A 24,784-nucleotide genomic window follows, 5' to 3' on the forward strand; every position below is an offset into this window, starting at 1 on the left:
CTTTTAAACTTTGGACAGATCCTTTTGTAGTTCCTAAGTGTGATGATTGGGTTTTCACACTCATATGTGAGATATGCCTCCCTCAAACCTTATTACCACCTGGGCACATTACCCATCTGATGTTGGGGGATAAAAGAAAGCTTTGAGCATTGTATTTAAGTGTGCTTAGACAATGACTTGAATTAAATACTGTCTTTTCTTTTTCCTCTTTTGTTAAACTAAAGGATCAAATAGATATAGCTGTACAAGAACTCCTTCAGCTAAAGGCACAATACAAGTCTTTGATAGGAGTAGAGTATAAGCCTGTGTCAGCCACTGGAGCTGAGGACAAAGATAAGAAGAAGAAAGAAAAAGAAAATAAATCTGAAAAGCAGAATAAGCCTCAGAAACAAAATGATGGCCAAAGGAAAGACCCTTCTAAAAACCAAGGAGGTGGACTGTCATCAAGTGGAGCAGGAGAAGGGCAGGGCCCTAAGAAACAGACCAGGTAATGAATTGCAGAAACTTCATTTGAAGCAAAGCAGAGCTTTGAATGAATTCAACTCTTAATATTTTTTAAAACAAATTTTGATTAGTTTATCACATTAAGTTAGAGAACGCTAAAACTGTAATGTCAGCAGATAGCATTTATTAATCTTCCATTTAATTTTTAAAATAGGTAACCCATTTGTTTGGTTCAAGAATCTCAGAATATAAGAAGTTCCTGTGCGTGTTTCCCATCTTTCCAGTTTTCCCCACCACCGTAATCAATCGGTAGCCACTGTTAACAGTTTCTTCTGTGTCTGTTGGCGATTTTCATTTATTATTCAAGTAAATACAGATATATATATATATATCACACACAAATATACATACATGTTTTCTCTCCTCCTTTTTAAACATAATTGGTAGCCTAATTATACACATTGTTTTGCACCTTAAGCAGATTTTTTTCAAATGAAGATCTTTTATGGGGACTAAGTGAGAGCTTCATTCTCAATTTAAAAATTGATAGTTTAAATATAAGACAAAACTGACTAAAGACAAAACAGTGGGATAGATGGCTCTTTAAGGATCTTCCAATCTGTGTGAATAATGTGCAGTCATACACCACATAATGATGTGTCAATCAACAGTGGACTACTTATGTGACATTGGTCCCTAACATCATAACAGAGCATGTATAGAAACCTGATATATGGTACTTGATGTTGGCATTGAAGTATAACAAGCTATGATGTTTGCACAATGATGAAATCACCTAACAACGTATTTCTCAGAATATATTCATGTTATTAAGTGACGCATGATTGTAATTTTTTGTCTCTTTCCACAATTAGAGTGAACTTTATGATGGGTTTTCCTTAATGGCTTAATAAGAAGAAAAAACTGTTACTGAGATACTTTGGTTTTAAATTTGTTTAGCTGAGTATCAAATTTTGCTGCCTCTTAGCTCTCATATCATATACACAGTGTCTCCTTAAACAAGAGAATGCAACAGATATTTTTCTTTTTGACTATTAAACTGAATAGCCAGAGTTATAGCAGGGTAGAAGAGAGTGTAGAACTTTTCACCTTTTACTTTCTTAGTGCTTGTGAAAGTGCTAGGTTTCATAGAGTTATTTTATTGAGGTATGTCATAGTGAAACAATGGAGAATGCAAATGCAAATGCATTAAAATTTTTAGCCAGTAAAACCTTGTTTCTAAACTCCAAGAAGAGACCATACTCTATCCTGAATAATTGTTGATATTTCAAAAAAATGATTATTGTCTGAAATAATTTTTTATTACAGACCCAGTTTATTTTACAAGCGTCTATCTCTGCAACTTTTATTCTAGTTAAAAGAAAAACTTAAGGCCAGGCGCAGTGGTTCACACCTGTAATGCCAGCACTTTGGGAGGCTGGGGTGGGCGGATCAGTTGAGGTCAGGAGTTCGAGACCAGCCTGGCCAACATGTCAAAGCTCCGTCTCTATTAAAATTACAAAAAAATTAACCAGGCATGGTGGCACACACCTGTAATTTCAGCTGCTCGGGTGGGGGAAGGGGTGCTGAGGCATAAGAATCACTTAAACCTGGGAGGTGGAAGTTGCAGTGAGCTGAGATCGGACCAGTGCACTCCAGTCTGGGTGATGGAGTGAGACTGTTTCAAAAACAGAAAAAGAAAAACTTGTATAAATTTGGTTAATATGCACACATAAGTACACACACATATATGTGTGTATTTATAGCCATTGTTTTTATTACTTTTTAGGTTTTACTTTCAGTGAAATGGTGATCTTACTATAATTTTAACTGGCATAAGATTCTTCTTTTTTAGTGGGAGAATAGGTGTGAACAGGCTCTGTCTCTATCACAAATTCATTACCTTAAAAAGAACCTTGTAAAAGAGATGTCTGCATGGAAGCATAGAATCATAGCTTTTGTTACATTTGGCTTTCCTAGATTTTGTGGATAATGTCTCACAACTTTTTAAGAGATGTCTCTGCTGTTTTTGGGTTTGTTTTTTGTTTTTTGGTTTTTTTTTGAGACGGAGTTTTGCTCTTGTTGCCCAGGGTGGAGTGCAATGACGCAATCTCAGCTCACCGTAACCTCTACCTCCCTGGTTCAAGCGATTCATTCTCCTGCCTCAGCCTCCCAAGTAGCTGGGATTACAGGCATGTGCCACCATGCCTGTCTAATTTTGTAATTTTAGTAGAGACAGGGTTTCTCCATGTTGGTCAGGCTGGTCTCAAACTCCCAACCTCAGGTGATCTGCCCACCTCGGCCTCCCAAAGTGGTGGGATTACAGGTGTGAGACACTGTGCCCGGCATTTCTACTGTTTTTTAGGTTAAAAACATTATCTTAGGGGCTAGGCATGGTGGCTTATGCCTGTAATCCCTGCATTCTGGGAGGCCGGAGCAGGAGGATTGTATGAGGCCAAGAGTTCAAGACTGGCCTGGGCAACATAGCGAGACCCTGACTCTACCAAAAAATAAAAATAAAAAAATAAGCCAGATGTTGTATGCGCCTGTAGTCCTAGCTACTCAGGAGGCTGAGGCGAGAGAATCTCTTGAGCTGAGGAGTCCGAGGTTGCGGTGAGACAGGATCACACCATTGCGCTCCAGCCTGGGTGACAGAGTGAGACCCTGTCTTAAAAACAAAACAAGAAAACACAATATTATCTTGGGGATGAATATAGAGAAGTTACAAATATGGAAATAACTCATACTGAAGAAAAACTAATCTATTTTGAACTTTAGAGGTTTCATTCGACCTAAAAGCAGTTGCTGAATGAAGAGATTTATCTTGTACTTTTCATATCTACAGGTTGGGTCTTGAGGCAAAAAAAGAAGAAAATCTTGCTGATTGGTATTCTCAGGTGAGTATGCATTCAGTTGATTTTTATGTTTTAAGTCTCAATGGCTGCTTTATGTTTAGATTCCAAAATACACCACAAAGGCAATAGTAATAATGTTATATAATGCCTTTAATACATACTGTAGTCATTTAATATGACACTATTTTTCAACATGTTCACATGAAGTCCTGAATTGAAAAGTAGTACCATGAGATAGTGATTTTTTTTTTTTAATGTTCAAGTAAAGAGATTAATTCAAGGCCACAAAGATATAGTCGAGAGCAGAGACAGGATTGGAATTCAATTTTTTTTTTTTTTTGAGATGGGAGTGTTACTCTGTCACCTAGGTTGGTGTGCAGTGGTGTGATCTTGGCTCACTGCAACCTCCACCTCCTGGGTTCAAGCAATTCTCCTGCCTCAGCCTCCCGAGTAGCTGGGACTACAAGCACACGCCACTATGCCCGGCTACTTTTTGTAGTTTTAGTAGAGACTGGGTTTCACCATATTTGAGGCTGGTCTCGAACTTCTGACCTCAGGCAATCCACCCACCTCGGCTTCCCAAAGTCCTGGGATTACATGTGTAAGCCACCATGCCCGGTGGAATTCAGGCTTTATTGAGAGTTTGGAACCCTGTTATATGTTGTTTTTCAGTATAGTCAGGTCTGTTTTACTTCCATTATGACCTCCCACATTATGGGGATGTATCAACAGTAGAAGCCTCCAGATTTGAATTTTGGTTATCATACTCTTGCCACTTACACTAGAATTTTGGTTGAATGTAAGCTTTAAAGACTATTTTTCTTTTAAAAAGGTCATCACAAAGTCAGAAATGATTGAATACCATGACGTAAGTGGCTGTTATATTCTTCGTCCCTGGGCCTATGCCATTTGGGAAGCCATCAAGGACTTTTTTGATGCTGGGATCAAGAAACTTGGTGTTGAAAACTGCTACTTCCCCATGTTTGTGTCTCAAGGTGCATTAGAGAAAGAGAAGACTCATATTGCTGACTTTGCCCCGGAGGTAAGTGAGCTTCTTTTTTATTTTTTTGCAGTGTTCTCTGACAAACTTGAAAATGTATTTTCAACTTTTGAGTTTAACAACCAATTTTGAAAAATGTAAAGCCATTTTTGTTAAAAAGTTCTGTTTCTACCTTTATAGCAAGTAATGATTTTGTCACATTAATTAACTGACTTAATATTTAGAAGGTCAGTAAGTGCATACCTTTCCTCACAGTGAACAGCAGCAACTATTTTAACTTGCCTAAATTGATATAGCAAAAATTAAAACAGAGGAAATTTGCCTGCATTTGTACTGTTGCTCCAAAATGCTATTGAAAAAAAATGTATGAAAAATGATTTTTTTTTACTAGGTTGCTTGGGTTACAAGATCTGGCAAAACCGAGTTGGCAGAACCAATTGCCATTCGTCCTACTAGTGAAACAGGTGAGAACAGGCCTTAGAGTGCAGGAGAATGCTCAATGAACAATAGAGACAGCTTCTAGAGTTGAGTCTCAGCTTTCGCTTTGTGATAGGTATAATCCCTGTTGACAATACAAAACTTCATGAGTGTTGATAACGATTGAATGCAGACTTAGGTTGTCTAGAGTTTTGTTCTCTAATAGTCATTGCAGAGCTCTTTATCATTAAATTATAGGATTTTTAATTTAAATACTCATTTTTATGCTGTAAATTTTTAGGACTTTTCAAGGAATTTTATTCTTAGAATTATTTTTATTGTTGGAATTGATTATAATATTGCAAATACAAATGTTTATGCCATAATTATTTTTAAATTTTAATAATACATTTAGATTTGCATTCATGTAGGGTGTTCATAGGTCGCTAAGTACTTCTACATCATCTTGTGTTATTCTTACAACAGTGTTGTGAGGAAGGCAGGGGCAGTTATTGTGATTTCCATTTTGCAGGTAAAGAAAAGTCTCTGAAAGATTAAATGATTTTTCTAAAATTACATATGGTAAATGATAATGCCGTTGGAAAAGTTGAGGTTTTGGGCTTTACAGCGTCTTTCAAAGTGATCATTCATCTGTAGAGTTCAGGATTGTTTGTTCTTATTTGATATTTCTAGTGATACTTTTGTATAATACATTATTAATATTGTGATACCAGTTTTTTTCTCTGAGACTATTTGGCAAAGTTGTGTTTGTTTTGGTTTACTAATTATAGATCATGAGAAGGCTATTCTAACACAGATATCTTCACTTTGCAATTCATTGCAAGAGCTTTCATACTCTGAATAGGTGCATCAGATAGATATAAATTAATTCTGCTTCTCATACATAACTGCTGGATTCAGCAAATTGTTTAGCTTCTATAAACTCAGCTTTCCACATCTTTAAAACTGAGATTATGATACTTACTTATGGGTTGAATGCGAGAATTGAACAGGTCAATGAATGCAGAGAGCTTAACGTAGGACATGACCTTTATTCATGTTTTTAAAAACCAAACGTGAAAACCATCAAAGTACATTAACTATTATATGAAGAATGTAAAATCTTCTGTGAAGAATGTAAAATATGATCAACTTTAGATTTGTATCCTTGAGTAATACACTTTATGAAATAGATAATACTATTCACTTATTATAAACATTGGAAATATATTTACACAAACATACATTTTATTTTTCAAATTTATTTATTACATTTTAATTCCTACTAATTATCTTGCTGGTTTAGCTCTTACAGCCTTAAAGGAGAAATAAAGCCTTAAATGACTGTCTCTATTTTCCCATGTCTTTCAGTAATGTATCCTGCATATGCAAAATGGGTGCAGTCACACAGAGACCTGCCCATCAAGCTCAATCAGTGGTGCAATGTGGTGGTAGGTATTCACTTCCTCTTATATTCTATTATTATTCATGTTCTTTAAAAAATATATATATATTGTTTTTATTTTCAAAGGATTGGGAGTATGGAACTATTTTTGAAGTATTTAAGATAAATTGCGATTTTTGATTACTTATTATATAAAATGGTAATAAGAATTGGAAAGTGACTGGGCATGGTGGCTCATGCTTATAATCCCAGCACTTTGGGAGGTTGAGCAGACAGATCACTTGAGCCCAGGATTTTGAGACCAGCCTAGGCAACATGGCAAAACCACATCTCTACTAAAAATTAGCCAGGTGTGTTGATGTGCACCTGTAGCCCAGCTACTTGGGAGGCTAAGGTAGGAGGATCATTTGAGCCTGGGAGGCAGAGGGTTTCAGTGAGCCATGATTGCACCACTGCACTCCAGCCTGAGGGACAGAGCAAGATCCTGTTTCCAAAAAAAAATTGAAAAGCTCTTTATAATGACTAAATTGTTTTCTTGCCTCTTCCAGCGTTGGGAGTTCAAGCACCCTCAGCCTTTCCTACGTACTCGTGAATTTCTTTGGCAGGAAGGGCACAGTGCTTTTGCTACCATGGAAGAGGCAGCGGAAGAGGTATAAAAAGTTATTTTCCATATTAACTATGTTCCATTTTTTTGGTTCAGGCTCTGCAATTTTGTTATTTAAAATGTATGTAACACCTGTTAAAAGCAAAATCAAAGTAATTCAAATGTACATGGATTTAAGTAACTGCTTATTGGAATGTTATTAATAAGGGAAATAGGCTCTTAAATTTTTAGGTGAAAATACTTCTGGGCTTTAATGTATATAAAAAGTTATTGGCCGGGCGTGGTGGCTCAAGCCTGTAATCCCAGCACTTTGGGAGGCCGAGACGGGCGGATCACGAGGTCAGGAGATCGAGACCATCCTGGCTAGCACGGTGAAACCCCGTCTCTACTAAAAAATACAAAAAAAAAACTAGCCGGGCGAGGTGGCGGGCGCCTGTAGTCCCAGCTACTCGGGAGGCTGAGGCAGGAGAATGGCGTAAACCCGGGAGGCGGAGCTTGCAGTGAGCTGAGATCCGGCCACTGCACTCCCGCCTGGGCGACAGAGCGAGACTCCGTCTCAAAAAAAAAAAAAAGTTATTTTTCAGGAAATTTTCATTTTGATATTGTGTATCTTTCGTAACATTGATTTTCTCTTATATTCTAAACTTATATATACATTTTAAAAAGTTATTTGACTTCTTTTTACATTGCTTCGTTGAGTATCTTTCTTAATAAATTCACACTGGCTGCTTTAACCTTTTCATAAAAAGAAGTTTTTATTGTTTGAATTGCTTTTCCCACACAATTAGTCTTAAGTAGTGCAGTTTTATAGATCTTAATGAATAAATTTGAACACATTTACATTTAAAATGTTACAGGTCTTGCAGATACTTGACTTATATGCTCAGGTATATGAAGAACTCCTGGCAATTCCTGTTGTAAGAGGAAGAAAGACGGAAAAGGAAAAATTTGCAGGAGGAGACTATACAACTACAATAGAAGCATTTATATCTGCCAGTGGAAGAGCTATCCAGGTATCAAACTGCCACATAGGATTCATAAGTCACTGTAAGCACAGTCCATGGACAGATCCAATAATTTCTTCTGTCATCACGGAAGTAGACTCTTTTAAAAAATAAATGTTTAGTGTACTTTTGTGTAATAATTTCAAGCAAATCTATCCCATTCCTCTGTCTCCGTGGTTCGTTAAGTCATGATACATATCCTGAATTACTACTAAAATATGATTTCCTTTTTAACTGTTGTAGGTAAAATTTCTGCTATAAAAGGAGCTGCCCAGAGCAAAATACTTGTAAATAGTATTTTTTGACTAATCTTAATCTCTTGTTATGGTAATTATGCTTATAATTAAAAACCTTATTTAATGTAAAAAAAGGGAGAAAAGACAAGTCTGGTGCCATTTTTAAAGCATGTGATCTTACAGTAATCATTTTCAAGGGCGTAATAGTTTATTAAAAATAAAGCTTATCTTTCTCTACTTTAGGGAGGAACATCACATCATTTAGGGCAGAATTTTTCCAAAATGTTTGAAATCGTTTTTGAAGATCCAAAGACACCAGGAGAGAAGCAATTTGCCTATCAAAACTCCTGGGGCCTGACGACTCGAACTATTGGTGTTATGACCATGGTTCATGGAGACAACATGGGTTTAGTATTACCACCCCGTGTAGCATGTGTTCAGGTAAGGAAAATATTCCTGTTTATCATTCATTTTATAAAATACAAGCCATATTTACTAAAGGAAATTCGAAAGGATGATTTTCTGAATATCATTCAGGCAGATTTCTCTGATAATAAAAACAATGTGGAATGCAATCTGGATCCTAGTGTTTTGTAACTGTGTGTATCATTTACATTATTTATTGTCTCTTACTCTTTTAATTTTTAAGCTACTTATATAAACATTTTTAGAAGTCATTTTTTAAAAACGGTTTATAATATGTTAAATGAGCTGGGCATGCAGGCTCATGCCTGTAATCCCAGCACTGTGGGAGGCCAAGGCAGGCAGATTGCTTGAGCCCAGGAGTTTGAGACTAAGCCTGGGCAACATGGCAAAATCCAGTCTACAAAATATTAGCCAGGTGTGGTGGCATGCACTGATAGTCCCAGCTACTTGGGAGGTTGGGGTAAAAAATATATATATGTGTGTGTGTGTGTGTGTAAAATAGATTAAATGAAATATAGTAGGTCAGCTGAAAATGCATTTATATGGGTAAGTGATTTGCAAGTAATTAGTAGACATTATATATGGATTAGAAATCACACAGCTGATTTGTGTTAATAATAATAGCCACTAGTAGGTTTCGACTTATGAGAGCTTCTGTATCTGTTTCTTTGCATAAATTTGGGACATTGTGCTGAATTCTAGGTGGTGATTATTCCGTGTGGCATTACCAATGCACTTTCTGAAGAAGACAAAGAAGCGCTGATTGCAAAATGCAATGATTATCGAAGGCGGTTACTCAATGTTAACATCCGCGTTAGAGCTGATTTACGAGATAATTATTCTCCAGGTTGGAAATTCAATCACTGGGAGCTCAAGGTAAATTCCTCAGTTGTATCTTTTACCCTCAACATCTGCAATTTGAGTTTAGATTTTCCTCTGCATGTTTTTATAAAACTTGAAGTTTCTCATTACTTTCCTCTATTTTGATAGTGGGGGCTTTTTTTCTTCTTCACTTAAACTGTTGAGCACTGACACAGTTCATAGCTTTGTAATAGTGAAACCTAAATTTAAAATAGTTTTGGTGGAAGCTTATTTTTATGCTGTTAGAATAAAAATGATCTTGAGCCCTTGTTTATGATTTCCCTCACATAGCTGGTATACTAAAATGCTTATGCCAGGAGTTCATACAATAAATAAGTTATTTACATAGATCACCGGAATAACGGTGCATGGACATCACTTAGCTGTCTTTTTTATAGCTAATAGTGAAACATCTGAGATTAATTTTGTTCTTGAGTTTTCACACCAAGTATTTCATACCAGTTTGTTGATTTTTATTTTGTTTATTAAAGCCAGTCTACATTCTGCTTTATTGTTTGTAATATAACTTTCATTTATTGCACATTGTCATTAATAGATTGTCTGTGCCCTTAATTTTGTTTTATAAACTTCTGGGATTTAACAATTTTTCTTACGCTGAAAGATGGAATCTTACTGGATCTAGAAATTAGGAATCGAGACTGTGTAAACTGATATTATAGGCGATGGGATGAGAGAATGTATTGAGATTGCAGCTGCAAGCTTTCAAACTATGGAAGCTCAGCAATATTGGGATTATTAAGTATTTATACATCTAGGGTTCCCAGAGTTGCTAATATTTATCATCTTGTTTGTTTCAAATGGCCCCTGAGGTAAATTTCCTTTGCCAAGGAATGGTAATTATATTGATAATTGTTTCTCTTTTATGTAATATACCAGCTTCTTTACATGCTCTTCTAAACATGAATTTTTTTTCCATGTCATTTCCTTTTTAATTGCACTCTTTTTTGCTTACTTATAAATAGCTATTGTGTGATGCCAGTAGCAGTTTCTCTAAACTAATTTCTACTTAACCTGGGCTATAAAATGTTAAAGGAGAAATTTATTGCTGGGTACTAGCGGGATTAAAAAGAAAAAAACCATCCACATTCATTCCTGAATTCTTCTTTGTACCCTTTCCTCTTTTATTCATTTCTCATCCTTAAACTGACTTGGCTTTGTCTTTGTCACTCTTCTTTTAGTACCCTAGTGAGCCTATACTATGTTGGGGAGGTATGCTTAGTATGAGTTGGGTCTGCTACAGCTTCATTGTCTGTATTCCTCAGGAAAGAAAATAAAGCACCTAAGTTCTAAACTTGATGCCTCAAGTTAAAGAACATTGAGAAAGAGAGTTCACTATCTAGTGGAAGGTGTTAGTGGAAGGTATTAGATTAATGCCATTTTAGTTCCATTTAGTCAAATAATTTCTAAGAAAAAATATTTCAGGAGCTCTGGATTTGTATTTCTTTGACAGCGATTGACCAAAGTGTGTGAGCGATGTATACGCACATTTTGAAACTTATTCAGATTAGTAAATGAGCTGTAATATGGTTTGATTGTGAGGCCAGAACCCAGCAACTCCTGTAATTCTTTGGTACCCCTTCCTATAATATGAAAATATAAAGGGGAAAATAATCTGAGTAAATTAACTACTTTTCTTTTTACTATGTGGAGTAAGATAATTTTGTGTTGCTGTTGAAGCAAAACACACATTTTTTACAGTTAAATTTGTAACTAGTTTTAGAAAAAAACTATCAACAAAATATTTGCCTCCTCCATGATTTGGCTTCAGATTACCTTTCCAACTTTCGCTTTTCATTATCCCCTTTCATATGCCCTTTTCTCTCTTCACAGACAGCCTGTTTTTTCCACCTCTATGTCTTTGCTTGTGCTATTTCTTCTACCTGGGTTGTAAATTTTTTTTTATCATGCAACAGCCACAAACTTACAATAAAGCAAGTCTAATACAAATAATTAATTTTTCCTGCTTGAATCATTTGAAAATAAGATGCTAACCTGATGCTCTATCACCCTACAGATATACTCTCCTACATATTCACAGCACAACCAACATAGTACAACTAACATATTCTCCTACATAATACAACACAAGTCGGTATAGTAATGTTCATACATTACTATAGTCTAATTCTAGACCCTCATTCAGCTTTCAGGAGCTGTCTGACTAGTGTTTCTTTATAGCAGAAGGACCTAGTTCAGAACTATGTGTTGTATGTAGTTATTATGTATCTTTAGTTTCTTTCAGTCTGCAATCATTTCTCAGGTTTTCGTTGATTATCGTGATCTTGACACAGCACATTTCTTATTAGCCTTTCTATTAGCTAATTCATATTTTATGGATCCATGGTTTCTAGTATTAAGCACTGGGTTACAGAATCTGCTACTAATGTTATTTGTTTTGATGCCCAAAGTGTCTCCGGTTTGACCATTATGATCCCTTAAAGCTGGCTTTTGTGTCCTTTTGACATTCTCCATCATTCTTTAAGAACTTCCTTGCTGCTTGGCACAAGATGTTGTAGGCTTATCTTGTACTTTTTCTACCCTGGCCCAGGAATTTGCCATATCTCTAAGAAGCTCTGGTTCTTTTGAGTGGAGAATGGTGTTTAGTGCTGGGTATGCTCATTGCTTTTGAGCTATCACTTCTCCCAGGCCTTCTCAGTAGATGGAGCTACTGAATATGTATATATATGTAGATGTCCATACACACATACAGATACATGTACACTTTTACCACCATATTTCCATGTCTATTTATATATGTTGAAAACTAAGAGTTTATATCTATACTTTAAATTCCAATAAAAAACCACAGGGTGAACCCGGTGCGGTGGCGCATGCCGATAATCCCAGCACCTTGGGAGGCTGAGGCAGGTGGATCACCTGAGGTTAGGATTTTGCCACTAGCCTGTCCAACATGGTGAAACCCCGTCTCTACTAAAAATACAAAAATTAGCTGGGCTTGGTTGCGGCTATCTGTAGTCCCAGCTACTCAGGAGGCTGAGGCAGGAGAATCGCTTGTACCTGGGAGGCGGAGGTTGCAGTGAGCCCAGATTGCACCATTGCACTCCTGCCTGGGCGACAAGAGTGAAGCTCCGTCTCAGGAAAAACAACAACAACAACAGCAGCAAAAACCACCACAGGATGCATTCTAGTTTTTCTCCATTTTGTGCTCGTAATTCCCTTTTCTGACAATGAAAAACCTAGCTCTAATTATCCTTAGTACATGAATTTATTAGATTAGTCACCCTGTATGCCACCAATCTCTCATTGCCATTGCCACCCACTCCTCTGTATGAATGTGCTCCTTATCCTTCGTGTGCTCTGTCACTCTATACAAGGTTGTTCTCGTGCGCAGATGCCCTCTCGCCTGACTCAGGCTCAGACACCCTGCTGTGGGCTACCAATGGCTCTCTCCTTTTTCGGTGTAGGGTCCAGTCCTATTGCATTTTGCTGTCATGTCCTTTTAGTTTTCTTTAATCAGAAGTAGTTCCTCAGACTTTCATTGTCATTTATGACATAGGCATTTTTGTAACTATAGGTCACTTATTTTATAGAATGTTCTTTAATTATGATGAATAATTTCCTTATTAATTTTTATCTTCTCCAGTAACTTTTCTTCTCTCTTCCAGCTGAGGAATATTCTCTCACTGCTGACTTTCTTATTAGTTTTTGTTGTTTATATGTGTGCCTTATTTACCCTACAAAGCATGAAGCTTCTTGAGGACAAGATGTATTTCTTATTCATCTTTTAAATCTCATTGCACTTAGCACTGTGTCTTACAAATGCATGTAATACATCCAGTATAATATATTGGATAAATAAACTAAAGCAATAAAATAATGTCATATTTAGCATACAACAGTTTGTTCCATTGTGTGTGTGTGTGTGTTTTTTTTTAAATCTCATTTTGTAAAATAAGTCTTCCCTAGGGGTAAATAAGGACTTCTAGAGTAATATTTAAAATGTTTCCTATGGCATTTTTTTGGGTGTACCACCCGGCATCTAAATTGTATATGGAAGCACCTAACTTAGGAAAATCCCGTTAATTTTAGAGGATTATTCATTCAAAAAAATTATTTAAAATCTACTATTTATCAAATAAGGTTCTGGGCCCGAAAAATGTGGTGTTTCCCTAATCCTTAAGGATTTTAATCCCCTTACAGGATACACATTCACAAGATTGAACATTCCCAAGTCTTAAACTTGCATATAGTCCATGCTTAAGTTGCTTTGGAAAAACCAAAGAGTATAGGGGAGTGGTTCTTAAACTGGAGTCCTAGGACCAGCAGTGTCAGCATCACTTGGAAACTTGTTAGAAATATAAACTCTTGGCCAAGTACAGTGGCTCACATCTATAATCCCAGCAATTTGGGAGGCTGAGGCGGGCAGATCAGTTGAGGTCAGGTGTTCAACACCAGCCTGGTCAACATGGTGAAACCTCGTGTCTACTAAAAATACAAAAATTAGCCAGGTATAGTGGTAGGTGCCCGTAATCCCAGCTACTCAGGAGGCTGAGGCATGAGAATCAATTGATCTTGGGAGGCAGAGGTTATAGTGAGCCAAGATCATGCCACTGCACTCTAGTCTAGTCAACAGAGTGAGACTCTGTCTTCAAACAAACAAAAAAACAAATTCTCAGGTCCCATCCCCAACCTACTCTAATAAAAGACTCTGGAGGCGGGACCCTGAAATCTGGGCATTAACAATCCTTCCAGGTGATCATAATGCATGCTAAAGATAGAGTATCCAGAATGAGGACTTGTCAGCCAGAGAATACCACCGTGTCAGGAATGAGTCAAAAATGTGTCATGGTACTGATCCCCTCAGTGGCTTGTAGCCTCAAAAAGTCTTTGTTTAACCCCATTCCTGTGCAAATAAATTTTCTGGATGCTATTTTGTAAGAAAAGTTGGGAATGCTGATCTAGAAACTACTCTCTGTGTTTCTCCATGAAGCACTTCCTTAGCTCAGAACCACTAGGGCAGTAGATTTTTTGTGTTAGGTTTATACCTTCTTACTAGAGTAGGTTTTTATAGTATCTCAGCAGTATTACCTGTTTTTTTGTGTCTTTTTTTTTTTCTTGTTTTTTGGCTTTGCCTTTGTTTTTTGGGTTTTTTATAATTTGTTGTAGATAGGCCATGAATTACATCTGTATATTCAACTGGAGACATTCATATATCATTTTAACTGCCTTTTTTATCTTATAGGGAGTTCCCATTAGACTTGAAGTTGGGCCACGTGATATGAAGAGCTGTCAGTTTGTAGCTGTCAGACGAGATACTGGAGAAAAGCTGACAGTTGCTGAAAATGAGGCAGAGACTAAACTCCAAGCTATTTTGGAAGACATCCATGTCACCCTTTTCACAAGGTAGTTTCTTAAAATTGCTTATGTCTCTGTCTCCAAATCTTCCACCACCTTTGAGATCTTTACCAAGGAATTTTTGGGGTTGTCCCAGTTGGAAGCATTTGTTCTCTCTCTCTGAACCCTCATGCTACTTAATTCACCACTCTCTGGGTTTTTTACTTGTATTATGGTTATTTTTCTAAGTGCCATCTGCTTCCTACTAGGTTTGCAACAATGAAGTTTCTGTCCCCCGGACTAATTTGGGTTAATTTAGATCTAGGCTTTTATGAGATATAAATTCAAGGGCTTCAGGTATTGACTGTCATCTGCTGGGTACACATTTGCAGCACCTGGGAAGCTCTAGTAACTACCAGTGCCTTCCTAGAGATAATAATTTAATTGGACTGGAGAGGACCTGGAAACTATACTTTTAAAAGCTCCCCCAGGGGATTATAATATAGCCAAGGCTGAGAACCTCCTGACTAGGATTGGGAATGAGGGATAGAGGAAGGCCTTAGGGCCACCCTCACCTATGGAGAGAGTCTTTTAGAATCACAGATCTCAAGGCAGTCAAGGCAGAGGCACCAGAAGAGAGGGTAATGCCTGCATCTTATATGAGGGCACTTATATATTGATGTAAGATATATATATATTTATCTTTTATATATATTTCCTCTGAATCTGGAAATATTTAAGACCAGGGAGGTTTAAAAAATAACACAGACTCCCATAGGTAATGTGTTAATGCCAGGAAAAGAATGTCAGTCATTAGAGATTTAACAGCAGTAACAAAAGTTATGATCACCTGTTGTGTGCTTAACAAATTTCCCATGCATTTAAGGCTCACAATAGTGCAATGATAAGGTAACTCTGATATACTGATGGTCACTGTGAGTGACAGACTTGAGATTCAAATTGAGTCCTTCTGACTTCCAGGTTATCTTTTCATTAAATTATGCTTATGTGTTTCATAAAACTTTGTCATATTTGTAAGAACAATTATGTATTGTTTTCTAATTTTGTTTGGTAGGGCTTCTGAAGACCTTAAGACTCATATGGTTGTGGCTAATACAATGGAAGACTTTCAGAAGATACTAGATTCTGGAAAGGTCAGAGACTTCTGAAATAAAAATATTTCAGTAAATTGTATTTTAAGACTCATTGAATTTATGCATGGTATTAATACCTTTAAAGCCAATCACATAAAAAGATAGTACATTACTCAACATTTATATATATGTATAAATATATAATCTATATAGTCTTTGTTTTATACTTATATGTCATATATAAATATAGTGTGTGTGTGTGTATATATATATATATAGTCTTTGTTTTCTACTGGCTTTTCTAAAGCATTACAACATTATACCATTTTGGGGTAATACTCGTGAACGGATTATGTAAGTTTTTTTCCCATGTTTGATATGCTACTTTCTAAAGAACATTGATTCTGTATGTCTCCTTATTTCTTCATTATTGAAAATCTCTGTTATTTCAGTTTCTTGTAAGTTCCTAAAGTAACCATTGTTCTAGCTTTAGAGCTGTCATATGCGGCTGCCTAAAGCAAGATGAAAAGTCAGTTTCTTTCCATTCCCTGACTGTACATACTCAGCTCTCAATTGATTGAACTTTCTGAATAATGAGAAGAAAAGTGTTGCTTATTCTAAGCCTGTTTTTCATAATGAGGGGCTCTCTGGCTCCTTAGAACTCCATAGACTTTCCTAATTAGGTAGTTAATGGCTCTTTAAGATTTAATTGGTTTTATATATTGGGTATATGCAGTTGTTTCGAGCTGAAACTTTAAATTTTCATAAAGAAGAATTTCAGTTTTGCAAAGTTATTTAATTATTGGAATGAATCACTTATGGTCTCGAGTATGGACTGTGTGGCTGGGAATAGTTGATGAGAAGCTGCTGAGGAAGCTGGAAGCATGTTGCTGTTACTGCTGATGTCTCTTGGGTCTCCATTTTCATAGATCTCTAGGTTTTCAGCTGCTTCACACTGTATTTCTAATATGTGGAGATATTCACAACTTTGCTATTCCCCTCATTAACTCTCCAGGAATATTTTGTAGGGCTACTACATAATTGTCATTGCAGATAAACCTCATTTTGAAGTAGACATGCTTTAAAAATTAGCATTCACAACTAGGAGAAATTTTAATATTTGTTGGCCAGATCCAGTGGCTCACGCCTGTAATCCCAGCACTTTGGGAGGCCGAGGCAGGCAGACTGCTTGAGGCTAGGAGTTTGAGACCAACCTGGCCAGCATGGAGAAGCCCCATCTCTACTAAAATTACAAAAATTAGCTGGGCATGGTGGCACATGCCTGTAATTCCAGATACGCTGGGAGGCTGGGGCACGAGAATTGCTTGAACTCAAGAGGCAGAGGTTGCAATGAGCCAAGATTGTGCCACTGTACTCCATCCTGGGTGACAGAGTGAGACTGTGTCTCAAAAAAAATTTTTGTTTTAATACTTGTCTAGTGTAACATCCACATTTTATTTAAAGAAAACCCAGAGCTAGAGATTTTCAAACACGTGGTGACTTTAAAAATTAAAATCCCAAGTATCTTGATTCGGCCTTTGTTTTACGTAGTCTAAGAAAGAAAAATTAAAAGGTTTTTTTTTTTTTCCTTACACAAAATTATTTTTGGACTTTAAAAATGATCCACTTACCTTTATAGCATGTTAGGAACATTGTGGCATAAAGTGAAGTTTGCCTGATTGTTAATTGTTATTGTTAACAACACGTTAAAAATCAGTTTGCTATTTTTGATGTTCCTTTTATCCTTCTCATAACCATTTAGATAGGTGGAGCAGGTGTAGTCCAGGTTTGAAATGAGGGAGATATAACTGGAGTTCAAATTCTTTTCAGCCACTGTGTTGTAGCCCAGTTTATGGGGAGATTTGAGGGTACTGCAAAGATGTCTTTGTTGTGTCTTGTTGTGCTGTGAGCACGGGTTTTGGATAGTGGAAAAACATTTTTTCCTATCTTTTATAACTGAGCAAAGTTCCTAGCAGGTTTGCAGAGGTATCATGGCCTGAAAAAAGACTGGGAGACCTATCCTTTTTGCTTGCAAGTTTAATATAGAACTCAAATGTTCCTTCTACAGAATAGAATTGAAGGAGTTATAAATACTGAATACTTCTCCTTTTCATAATTAGATTGTTCAGATTCCATTCTGTGGGGAAATTGACTGTGAGGACTGGATCAAAAAGACCACTGCCAGGTAAACCTAATTAACTGGTAAAACTTTATTGCAATGGAAAGGAATAGCAATGTGCACCATAAATGAATGGAATTCTTATTTGTTATTAATTTCAGGGATCAAGATCTTGAACCTGGTGCTCCATCCATGGGAGCTAAAAGCCTTTGCATCCCCTTCAAACCACTCTGTGAACTGCAGCCTGGAGCCAAATGTGTCTGTGGCAAGAACCCTGCCAAGTTCTACACCTTATTTGGTCGCAGCTACTGAGGAATGAACAAAACCCCCCTCTTCAACTCCCCTCACTTTTTAAAACATTGAAATTAGTATCTTCTCAGATACAGACCGTTTTATGATTTTTTTAAAAAGTAAAAGTTCTAAAATGAAGTCACATGAGACAATTATTCTTATGCCTAAGTTAACAGTGGATAAAATACTTTTCGGTAAACAACCCCAGTAATAAATATCATGAACTAATATGGTTTTTGTATTCATTTGTTTCTGAAATGCCTGCATTATGTACTACGAAGAAATTTCTACAAAGAGATGAAGACAATTGAAAGCCAGATACCTGTTGTTGATCTAAGCACTCCCAACACGTCTCAGACCCTGAACCGCCGGTTACACCCTACGTTGATAGGTCTTGAAGCACTTTCTTTCCATAGCTCCTAATACAGAATCTGAAATTGCCCTGAATCTTTCTGTTTAAAAAACAAAGCAAACCCACAAATGGAAAAAGCAACAATAAGAAAGATTTCCCTTGAACTTCTCTCTTTCTCTAGTTACTATCAGGTCTTTGAAGTAAGGGTTACAGTTTCTGTCTGAAAGAGTGATAAACCCTCCTCCCTTCTACTTTTTACTTTCTACTTTTCCTCACCCTTCTGCCCCCACTGTAGCACTGTTTTCACTGAAATCATGAAGGATACTCCTGAGCATAGCTCATGTTGACTTCTTAGTTTCATGTCTTACCATATCACTCTGTTGCATTTGATACTTTTTTTTTTTTTTTTTTTTAATTATTCCTATGACCTGCCCTCCTACATCTCTGACCCTTTCTAGTTCCAAGTTTTTCACTGACTTTTCTTCCTTGGTATGCCTCTTCCACATTGGTTTACTAAACTTCCATATTTGGCTGTCTTCTCGTACCTAATCAGCCTCATCTAATCCCACAGTTCCAAATAGCATTAATAGGCTAATGACTCCAATATTTTTATCTGTAGGTCTGAGTTCTAGACCTATTCCAACTGCATACTGAATTCTCTTGAGTGTCCCATCAGCCATTCAGGTCAACATGTCCCAAAAACCTCATTTCACCCTTTACCCCCAGACCCCCTCCTACAGTATTTCCTGCCTGGAAGATTAGCGTTGCCAAAATGTTCCTCATAACCCAAACCAGAAACCTGGGAGCCCCCCTGGGCAGTCCCTCCAACACCATCATCCATACTCACTCGGCCAGCAGAACATGTTATTATCTCTCATTCTTCCTGAGTCTTCCCTTCCAAAAACCTGTGGATTGCCTGCAGGCCTTGGTACCTCTTGTGCTGATTACTGCAATGGACTCCAGTCTCATCACAAGTCCACTCCAAATTTTCACAGTGTTGTTTTTCTTTTTCCTAACAGTTTATTAAGAATTTTTTCTTCCCCTTAACACCCCTTTGTGGTTCACCATCACTTAAAAGATTAAACTAGCCCATCTAGTTTCCTTTTCAATCCAGCAAAGTCCTTTGCAGCCTAACAATTTGGGGTTTCCTGTAAACAACGTGCTATTTCCTGCCTGTGCCCTTTGCTGGGAAAATGCCTTTCCTCCCCCATTTCTAGTCTAGTTGGTCAATCTTTTACCAATATTTCCAGTCCACTTGGTAAATCTCTTCCAATATGCTTTTACACTTGGTAGTGATAAATACACCAGTATAGGAAAATGCATCAGAAAGGACTTGCATTTTGAGCTGTGCTTTGAAGGATGAGTACAATTTCAATAGGTAGAGGAAGGAGGAAGGACATTCCAGGTAGAGGGAACAAGAGATGCAAAAGAACAAAAGTACAAACTGTATAAGAACACAAGAACTGTTGTTAGTATTGGTAGGAAATTGTCAGTTGAAAGCAAACTAAATAGCATGCTTTCAAGACTCATGTCTTGAGTATGTATATTCATATACCTAAGTTAGTGAAATTGATTTCAGTTGACTGAAATATATATAGTCACATTTTTGTACTCAGAATCATAATTTTGTATTCCTTTATGGCAGTTCAGAATGCTTTGCCTTCTTAGTGTCTACGTAAACTGCCGAAGTTCATTTATAAAATGGAGAAAAGTCTAACAGCTATCTCAGTTACTCTGCCTCATAGAGGAAGGCAGTTAATGCCCAGCACAGAATAAATAGCTGTTGGTTATGACCATTATGTAGGGTCAACTGGAAGTTACTTCTATATATAATTCTATATATAGAAGATATACTTCTATATATAATTCGATATACTTCTATATATAATTCTAATATATAATTCTAGTTATAGTAGTTACTTTAGCTGCTAATTGTTTTTCTGCAAACCAACATAAATGCTTTTAGGGGACAAGGCTTTTTTGTTTTAACCAGTCCATGATAAAAGCCTGAAAAGTATATTAGAGATTATTCACATTTTTCCCTGTAGCCACTGGCCATTTTGGAGGAGGTGGCCATCTCTGGTGCAAAGACAAATCCTCAGTATTACGTTTTGAAACTTCAGATGAGTAGCACTAACCACAGAAAAGCTTGAAGTTTGCTGCTTTAAAGGAAGTCACTATTTAAAGAAACTCTACATTAAGTACTTTTGTTAAGCAGGGAATCCTTTACCCAAAATGTACCTCTGACAAATTGGCTTTTTTTCATAAGTTGAGGTTCAGCTGAAATATCAAAATATTTTCTTGGATGTCTGTGCTTTTCAAAAGAGTGCATGAACCTGAATGAAATGAACACGATTTTATTTGCAAGTGACAGCTGTAAACTAGATGTATGACTGATCGTTTGTGATTATATGCCTTGTGTTCCTTGCAGCAAAAAGAAAGCAGGTCAAGGCATATTTACTACTGACTCCATTCACTGGGGCTAGTGTACTACATTACATCTTAGCAATTTCTAGTTCATCCATGAGAGTGTGTTTAATACAGTTTTTCATTATGCCAGTAAATCACATGAATCCTTAATGAGAATTGGACAATAATGGTTGGCTTGCCAGTGAAGAGGATTTAAGTCTTGAGAATAGCAGCATCAGACCATTCATAAAGCAAGCAAGGAGGAAGGCATTTTGAACGGAGAGTGGACAGATTACCCTATTTACATCTGACTCTAGTTATTAGTTATCTGCCATATAACCGTGGTGTTCAGGGGTTGCCAGTACCGTCAAAAAGTTGGGGGAAGTAGCTACCACTACCCTGTTATTTTCAAACATAACTTTGGTCCTTTGCTTGTCACTTTTACTATGTCTAGAAAGTGCTAGCCATTTAACAAATTTGAGTGCCTGCTCTGTGCACAGTGCCAGAGGACATAGTGGTGAGTAAAGTGGCTGTATCTCCTTGCAGTAGTTCTGTGTGAGATGCCAAATTAGGCAGTCACTTGGTGGAAAGTGAGATGGGGCACTGAATTGGGCTAAGTGTTGTCAGTAAGAGGCCATAGTCTGGGTGACCCTGACTAAGAGGGTCTTATTATCTAATCATGAGATTATCCCCGTCACCGGTGGCAACATGCCAAGAACTTTGTAGTTGAGGTAATGCCTGGAAAATTACTCTGCTACACCGTCAGGCTTAAAATAACAGGTAGAACCATATTCATCTTGTGGTCAGTAGGCAATTTTAAACCAATGTCTTTGTTCAATTTTACTGGAAAATGTATGAGTTTGGAACATCAATAGTACTGAAATGATATAAATATTTTATTAATATTTAAAAAGCATCATATAATAAGGATATTTCAAAATATATTTGAAGTATGTCACCAAAACCAAATTTTGTGAGGAAATACCTGTTGATGAGGAGATTGAGGGATACAGGAACTGGTGATGATGATAATATCAGTATTACTTTATATGTGGGTAAATATGTAATTGTACCATATTTCCCTGATTCATTCTCTCACTCTTCTAGACAATTATTTCATACCTTTCTCTCCTCAAATACAAATGCTTCCTTTTTCTGACTTTCAGTTGATCATCTTGAATTCTTTCACTGAGATGACAGAGGCAATAAGGATAGAACATCTGGGACCTCCCACCACATCTACCTACCTACTCATGTCTATACATTTCACTTTCTCTGCTGTTTCAGGTGAACTGTCTGTTCTCAGAATGGATGCCAGCCCCTCCACGTGTGCACTAAATCTCATCCCCTCTTGCTTCTCAGTCGTGGCACATCAGCATTTCTCCCCTATATATCATCAGGTTTTCTTTCTCTCCTGGTTCTTTCCATCAGCTTACAAACATGCTGTTATTTTTCCCAGCCTAAAAATACCCTTTCTTGTCTCCACATCCCTTTTAGTGTAGAGCAAAACTCATTGAAAGGATTATCTGTACTTGCCAGCTCCAATTTCTCTTCTCCATTCTCTTGAGCCCCCGTCTCATTTACCCTCAGCACTCCCCTGAAACCACTCTTGTGAAGATCACCCATGGCCTCCATAATGTGCAATCCCATTGGCATTTCCAGCCCTCATTTTGTTTTTGCCCTCTCAGCACTTGACTCGGCTGATTCTCCCTCCTCTTTGAAACACATTCTTCCTTGGCCTTCAAAACACTATACTCTCCTATTTTTTTCTTTTCTCTCTCTAGTCCTTCCTTCTCACCTCTTCATACTTTCTTCTCTTCACGTTTTCTTGGTGGCCTCATTCAGTCTTGTGGCTTTTAATATTATCAATTATCAACTCCCGAGTTCACCCTCCCCTGAACTGCAGGCTTGTTCAACTCCCAACTAGCATTTCAACTTGGATATCTAATAAATACCCCAAACTTAACATCATTTCCACCCCTCACTCCATGCTGCTCCTGCAACAGTCAACTTCATCTTATCTTCATCTCAGTTGCAACATCACTCTTCCAGGTCAAAACCCTAGTGCCATCTTTGTTGTTGTTGTTTTTGGAGACAGAGTCTTACTCTGTTGCCGCGAGGCTGGAGTGCAGTGGTGTGATCTCAGCTCACTGCAACCTCCATATTCCAAATTCAACCAATTCTTGTGCCTCAGCCTCCCGAGTAGCTGGGACTACAGGGGTACAACCATGCCCGGCTAATTTTTCCATTTTTTGTAGAGATAGGGGTTTCACCATGATGCCCAGGCTGATCTCAAACTCCTGGGCTCAAGTGATCGAACCACCTTGACCTCCCAGAGTGCTGGGATTACAGGCATGAGCTACCGTGCCCAGCCCCTAGTGCCGTCTTGACTATTGCCTCTCTCATACCTTACGTTTAATTACTCAGCACATGCTGTTGACTCTAACTTCAAAATCTCCTGGATACCAACCAGCTTCATGTGTGTGTGACCTGAGCAGTTGCGCCAGGCTCTGTGCCTGGTTTAGTGCTCTGCTGTTGCTGTCTTGAAATTATTAATAATTTTAAAAAATTGGAGTATGGTAAAATACATATAACACAACATTTACTGTCGTAACCATTTTTAAGTGTACAGTTCAGTAGTGTTAAGTATATCCACATAGTTGTGCAACCAGTCTCATCTTTTTTTATCCTTGCAAAACCGAAACTCTGTACCCATTAAACAACTGCCCCGTGTCAGCTTCCCTTCAGCCCCTGGCAACCATCATTCTCCCTTCCGTTTTTGTGAATTTGGACTTGACTGTAGATACCTCATACAAGTGGACTCACACAATATTTGTCTTTTTGTGGCTCGTTTATTTTACCTAGCAGATGTCCTCGAGGTTTATCTATATTTTAGCATGTATTGGAATTCTTCCTTTTAAGGTGGAATAATACGTCCTTGTATGTATATGACCTCGTTAAAAAAAAAATTCTTTCATCTGTTGATGGACACTTGGATTGCTTCTGCTTTTTGCTATTGTGAGTGATGCTATGAACATGGGTACACATACATCTTCAGGGCCCTGCTGTCAAATCTTTTCAAGTTTTTATACTCAGAAGTGGAATTGCTGGATCATATGACAATTCTGTTTTTAAGTTTTAGGGAACTGCTATATTGTTTTCCATAGTGGTTGCACCATTTTATTTATTATTTATTTATTTTAAGAGAAACCACTCAGACTGCATCCTCTCCCTCTTACTCTCTCAGAGGAAGAGAGGAACAATCATCAATGGCAAATAGCAGTTGCAGTGAAGCAACGCCAAGAGCCAACTTCACGCTCAGGAGAGAATACTGAACTTCCTCCTCGTGGATTCTGGGGCTGCGCTATTTAAAAACTCTTCTTCTTCCTTTTTTGGGGGCGGGGGCAGGCAGATAAAGTCTTTCTCTGTCACCCAGGCTGGAGTTTAGTGGCACAATCATAGCTCACTGCAGCCTCAAACTTTTGGGCTCAAGCAATCCTCCCGCCTACTTGTCTGCCAAGTAACTGGGACAACAGGGAGCATGCCACCATGCCTGGCTAATTAAATTTTTTTTTCTTTTTTGTAGATGCAGACCCTTGCTATATTGCCCAGACTGATCTTGAACTCTGGGCCTCAAGTGATCTTCCCACTTTGGCTTCCCAAAATGTTGGGGTTACAGATGCACACCATCAAGCCTGGCTTAAAAATTCTTGATAATTGGCTGGGCCTGGTGGCTTACCCCTATAATCGCAGCACTTTGAGAGGCCAAGGCAGGCAGATCACTTGAGGCCAGGAGTTCCAGACCAGCCTGGGCAACATGGTGGAACCCTGTGCTGCTAAAAATACAAAAATTAGCTGGGCGTGGTGTCTTATGCCTGTAGTTCCAGCTACTTGGGAGGCTGAGGCACAAGAATCACTTGAAACCAGGAGGTGGAGGTTGCAGTGAGCAGA

General features: G+C 37.7%; 1 protein-coding gene, 1 non-coding gene and 1 pseudogene across 4 annotated transcripts in view; 2 read left to right on the forward strand and 1 right to left on the reverse strand.

Moving 5' to 3' along the window:
- The window catches only part of EPRS1 (glutamyl-prolyl-tRNA synthetase 1), an 81,746-nt gene extending 63,446 nt beyond the window's left edge, over positions 1–18,300 (forward strand). For 2 of the 3 annotated variants that reach the window (XM_021927087.2, XM_031655634.1), the window contains 13 exons: positions 225–487; positions 3,290–3,341; positions 4,132–4,341; positions 4,691–4,763; positions 6,088–6,167; positions 6,670–6,771; positions 7,583–7,738; positions 8,209–8,406; positions 9,094–9,267; positions 14,477–14,637; positions 15,644–15,722; positions 17,783–17,847; positions 17,943–18,300. In XM_021927087.2, coding sequence (XP_021782779.2) covers positions 225–487; positions 3,290–3,341; positions 4,132–4,341; positions 4,691–4,763; positions 6,088–6,167; positions 6,670–6,771; positions 7,583–7,738; positions 8,209–8,406; positions 9,094–9,267; positions 14,477–14,637; positions 15,644–15,722; positions 17,783–17,847; positions 17,943–18,093 — 1,764 coding nt within the window. In that variant the 3' untranslated portion in view covers positions 18,094–18,300. The remainder of the gene's footprint in view (positions 1–224; positions 488–3,289; positions 3,342–4,131; positions 4,342–4,690; positions 4,764–6,087; positions 6,168–6,669; positions 6,772–7,582; positions 7,739–8,208; positions 8,407–9,093; positions 9,268–14,476; positions 14,638–15,643; positions 15,723–17,782; positions 17,848–17,942) is intronic. The other variant, XM_021927088.2, reaches the window with a different exon arrangement.
- LOC116272442 lies at positions 19–122 on the forward strand. Its single transcript, XR_004181124.1, has one exon. It is a non-coding gene; the product is annotated as a small nucleolar RNA U13 (small nucleolar RNA).
- A 5,742-nt stretch (positions 18,301–24,042) lies between the features above and the next one.
- On the reverse strand, positions 24,043–24,245 carry LOC116271881 (annotated as a pseudogene).
- Between the last annotated feature and the right edge of the window lie 539 nt (positions 24,246–24,784).

Source organism: Papio anubis, chromosome 1, assembly GCF_008728515.1.
Source record: "Papio anubis isolate 15944 chromosome 1, Panubis1.0, whole genome shotgun sequence".
Classification (NCBI taxonomy): Eukaryota; Metazoa; Chordata; class Mammalia; order Primates; family Cercopithecidae; genus Papio; species Papio anubis.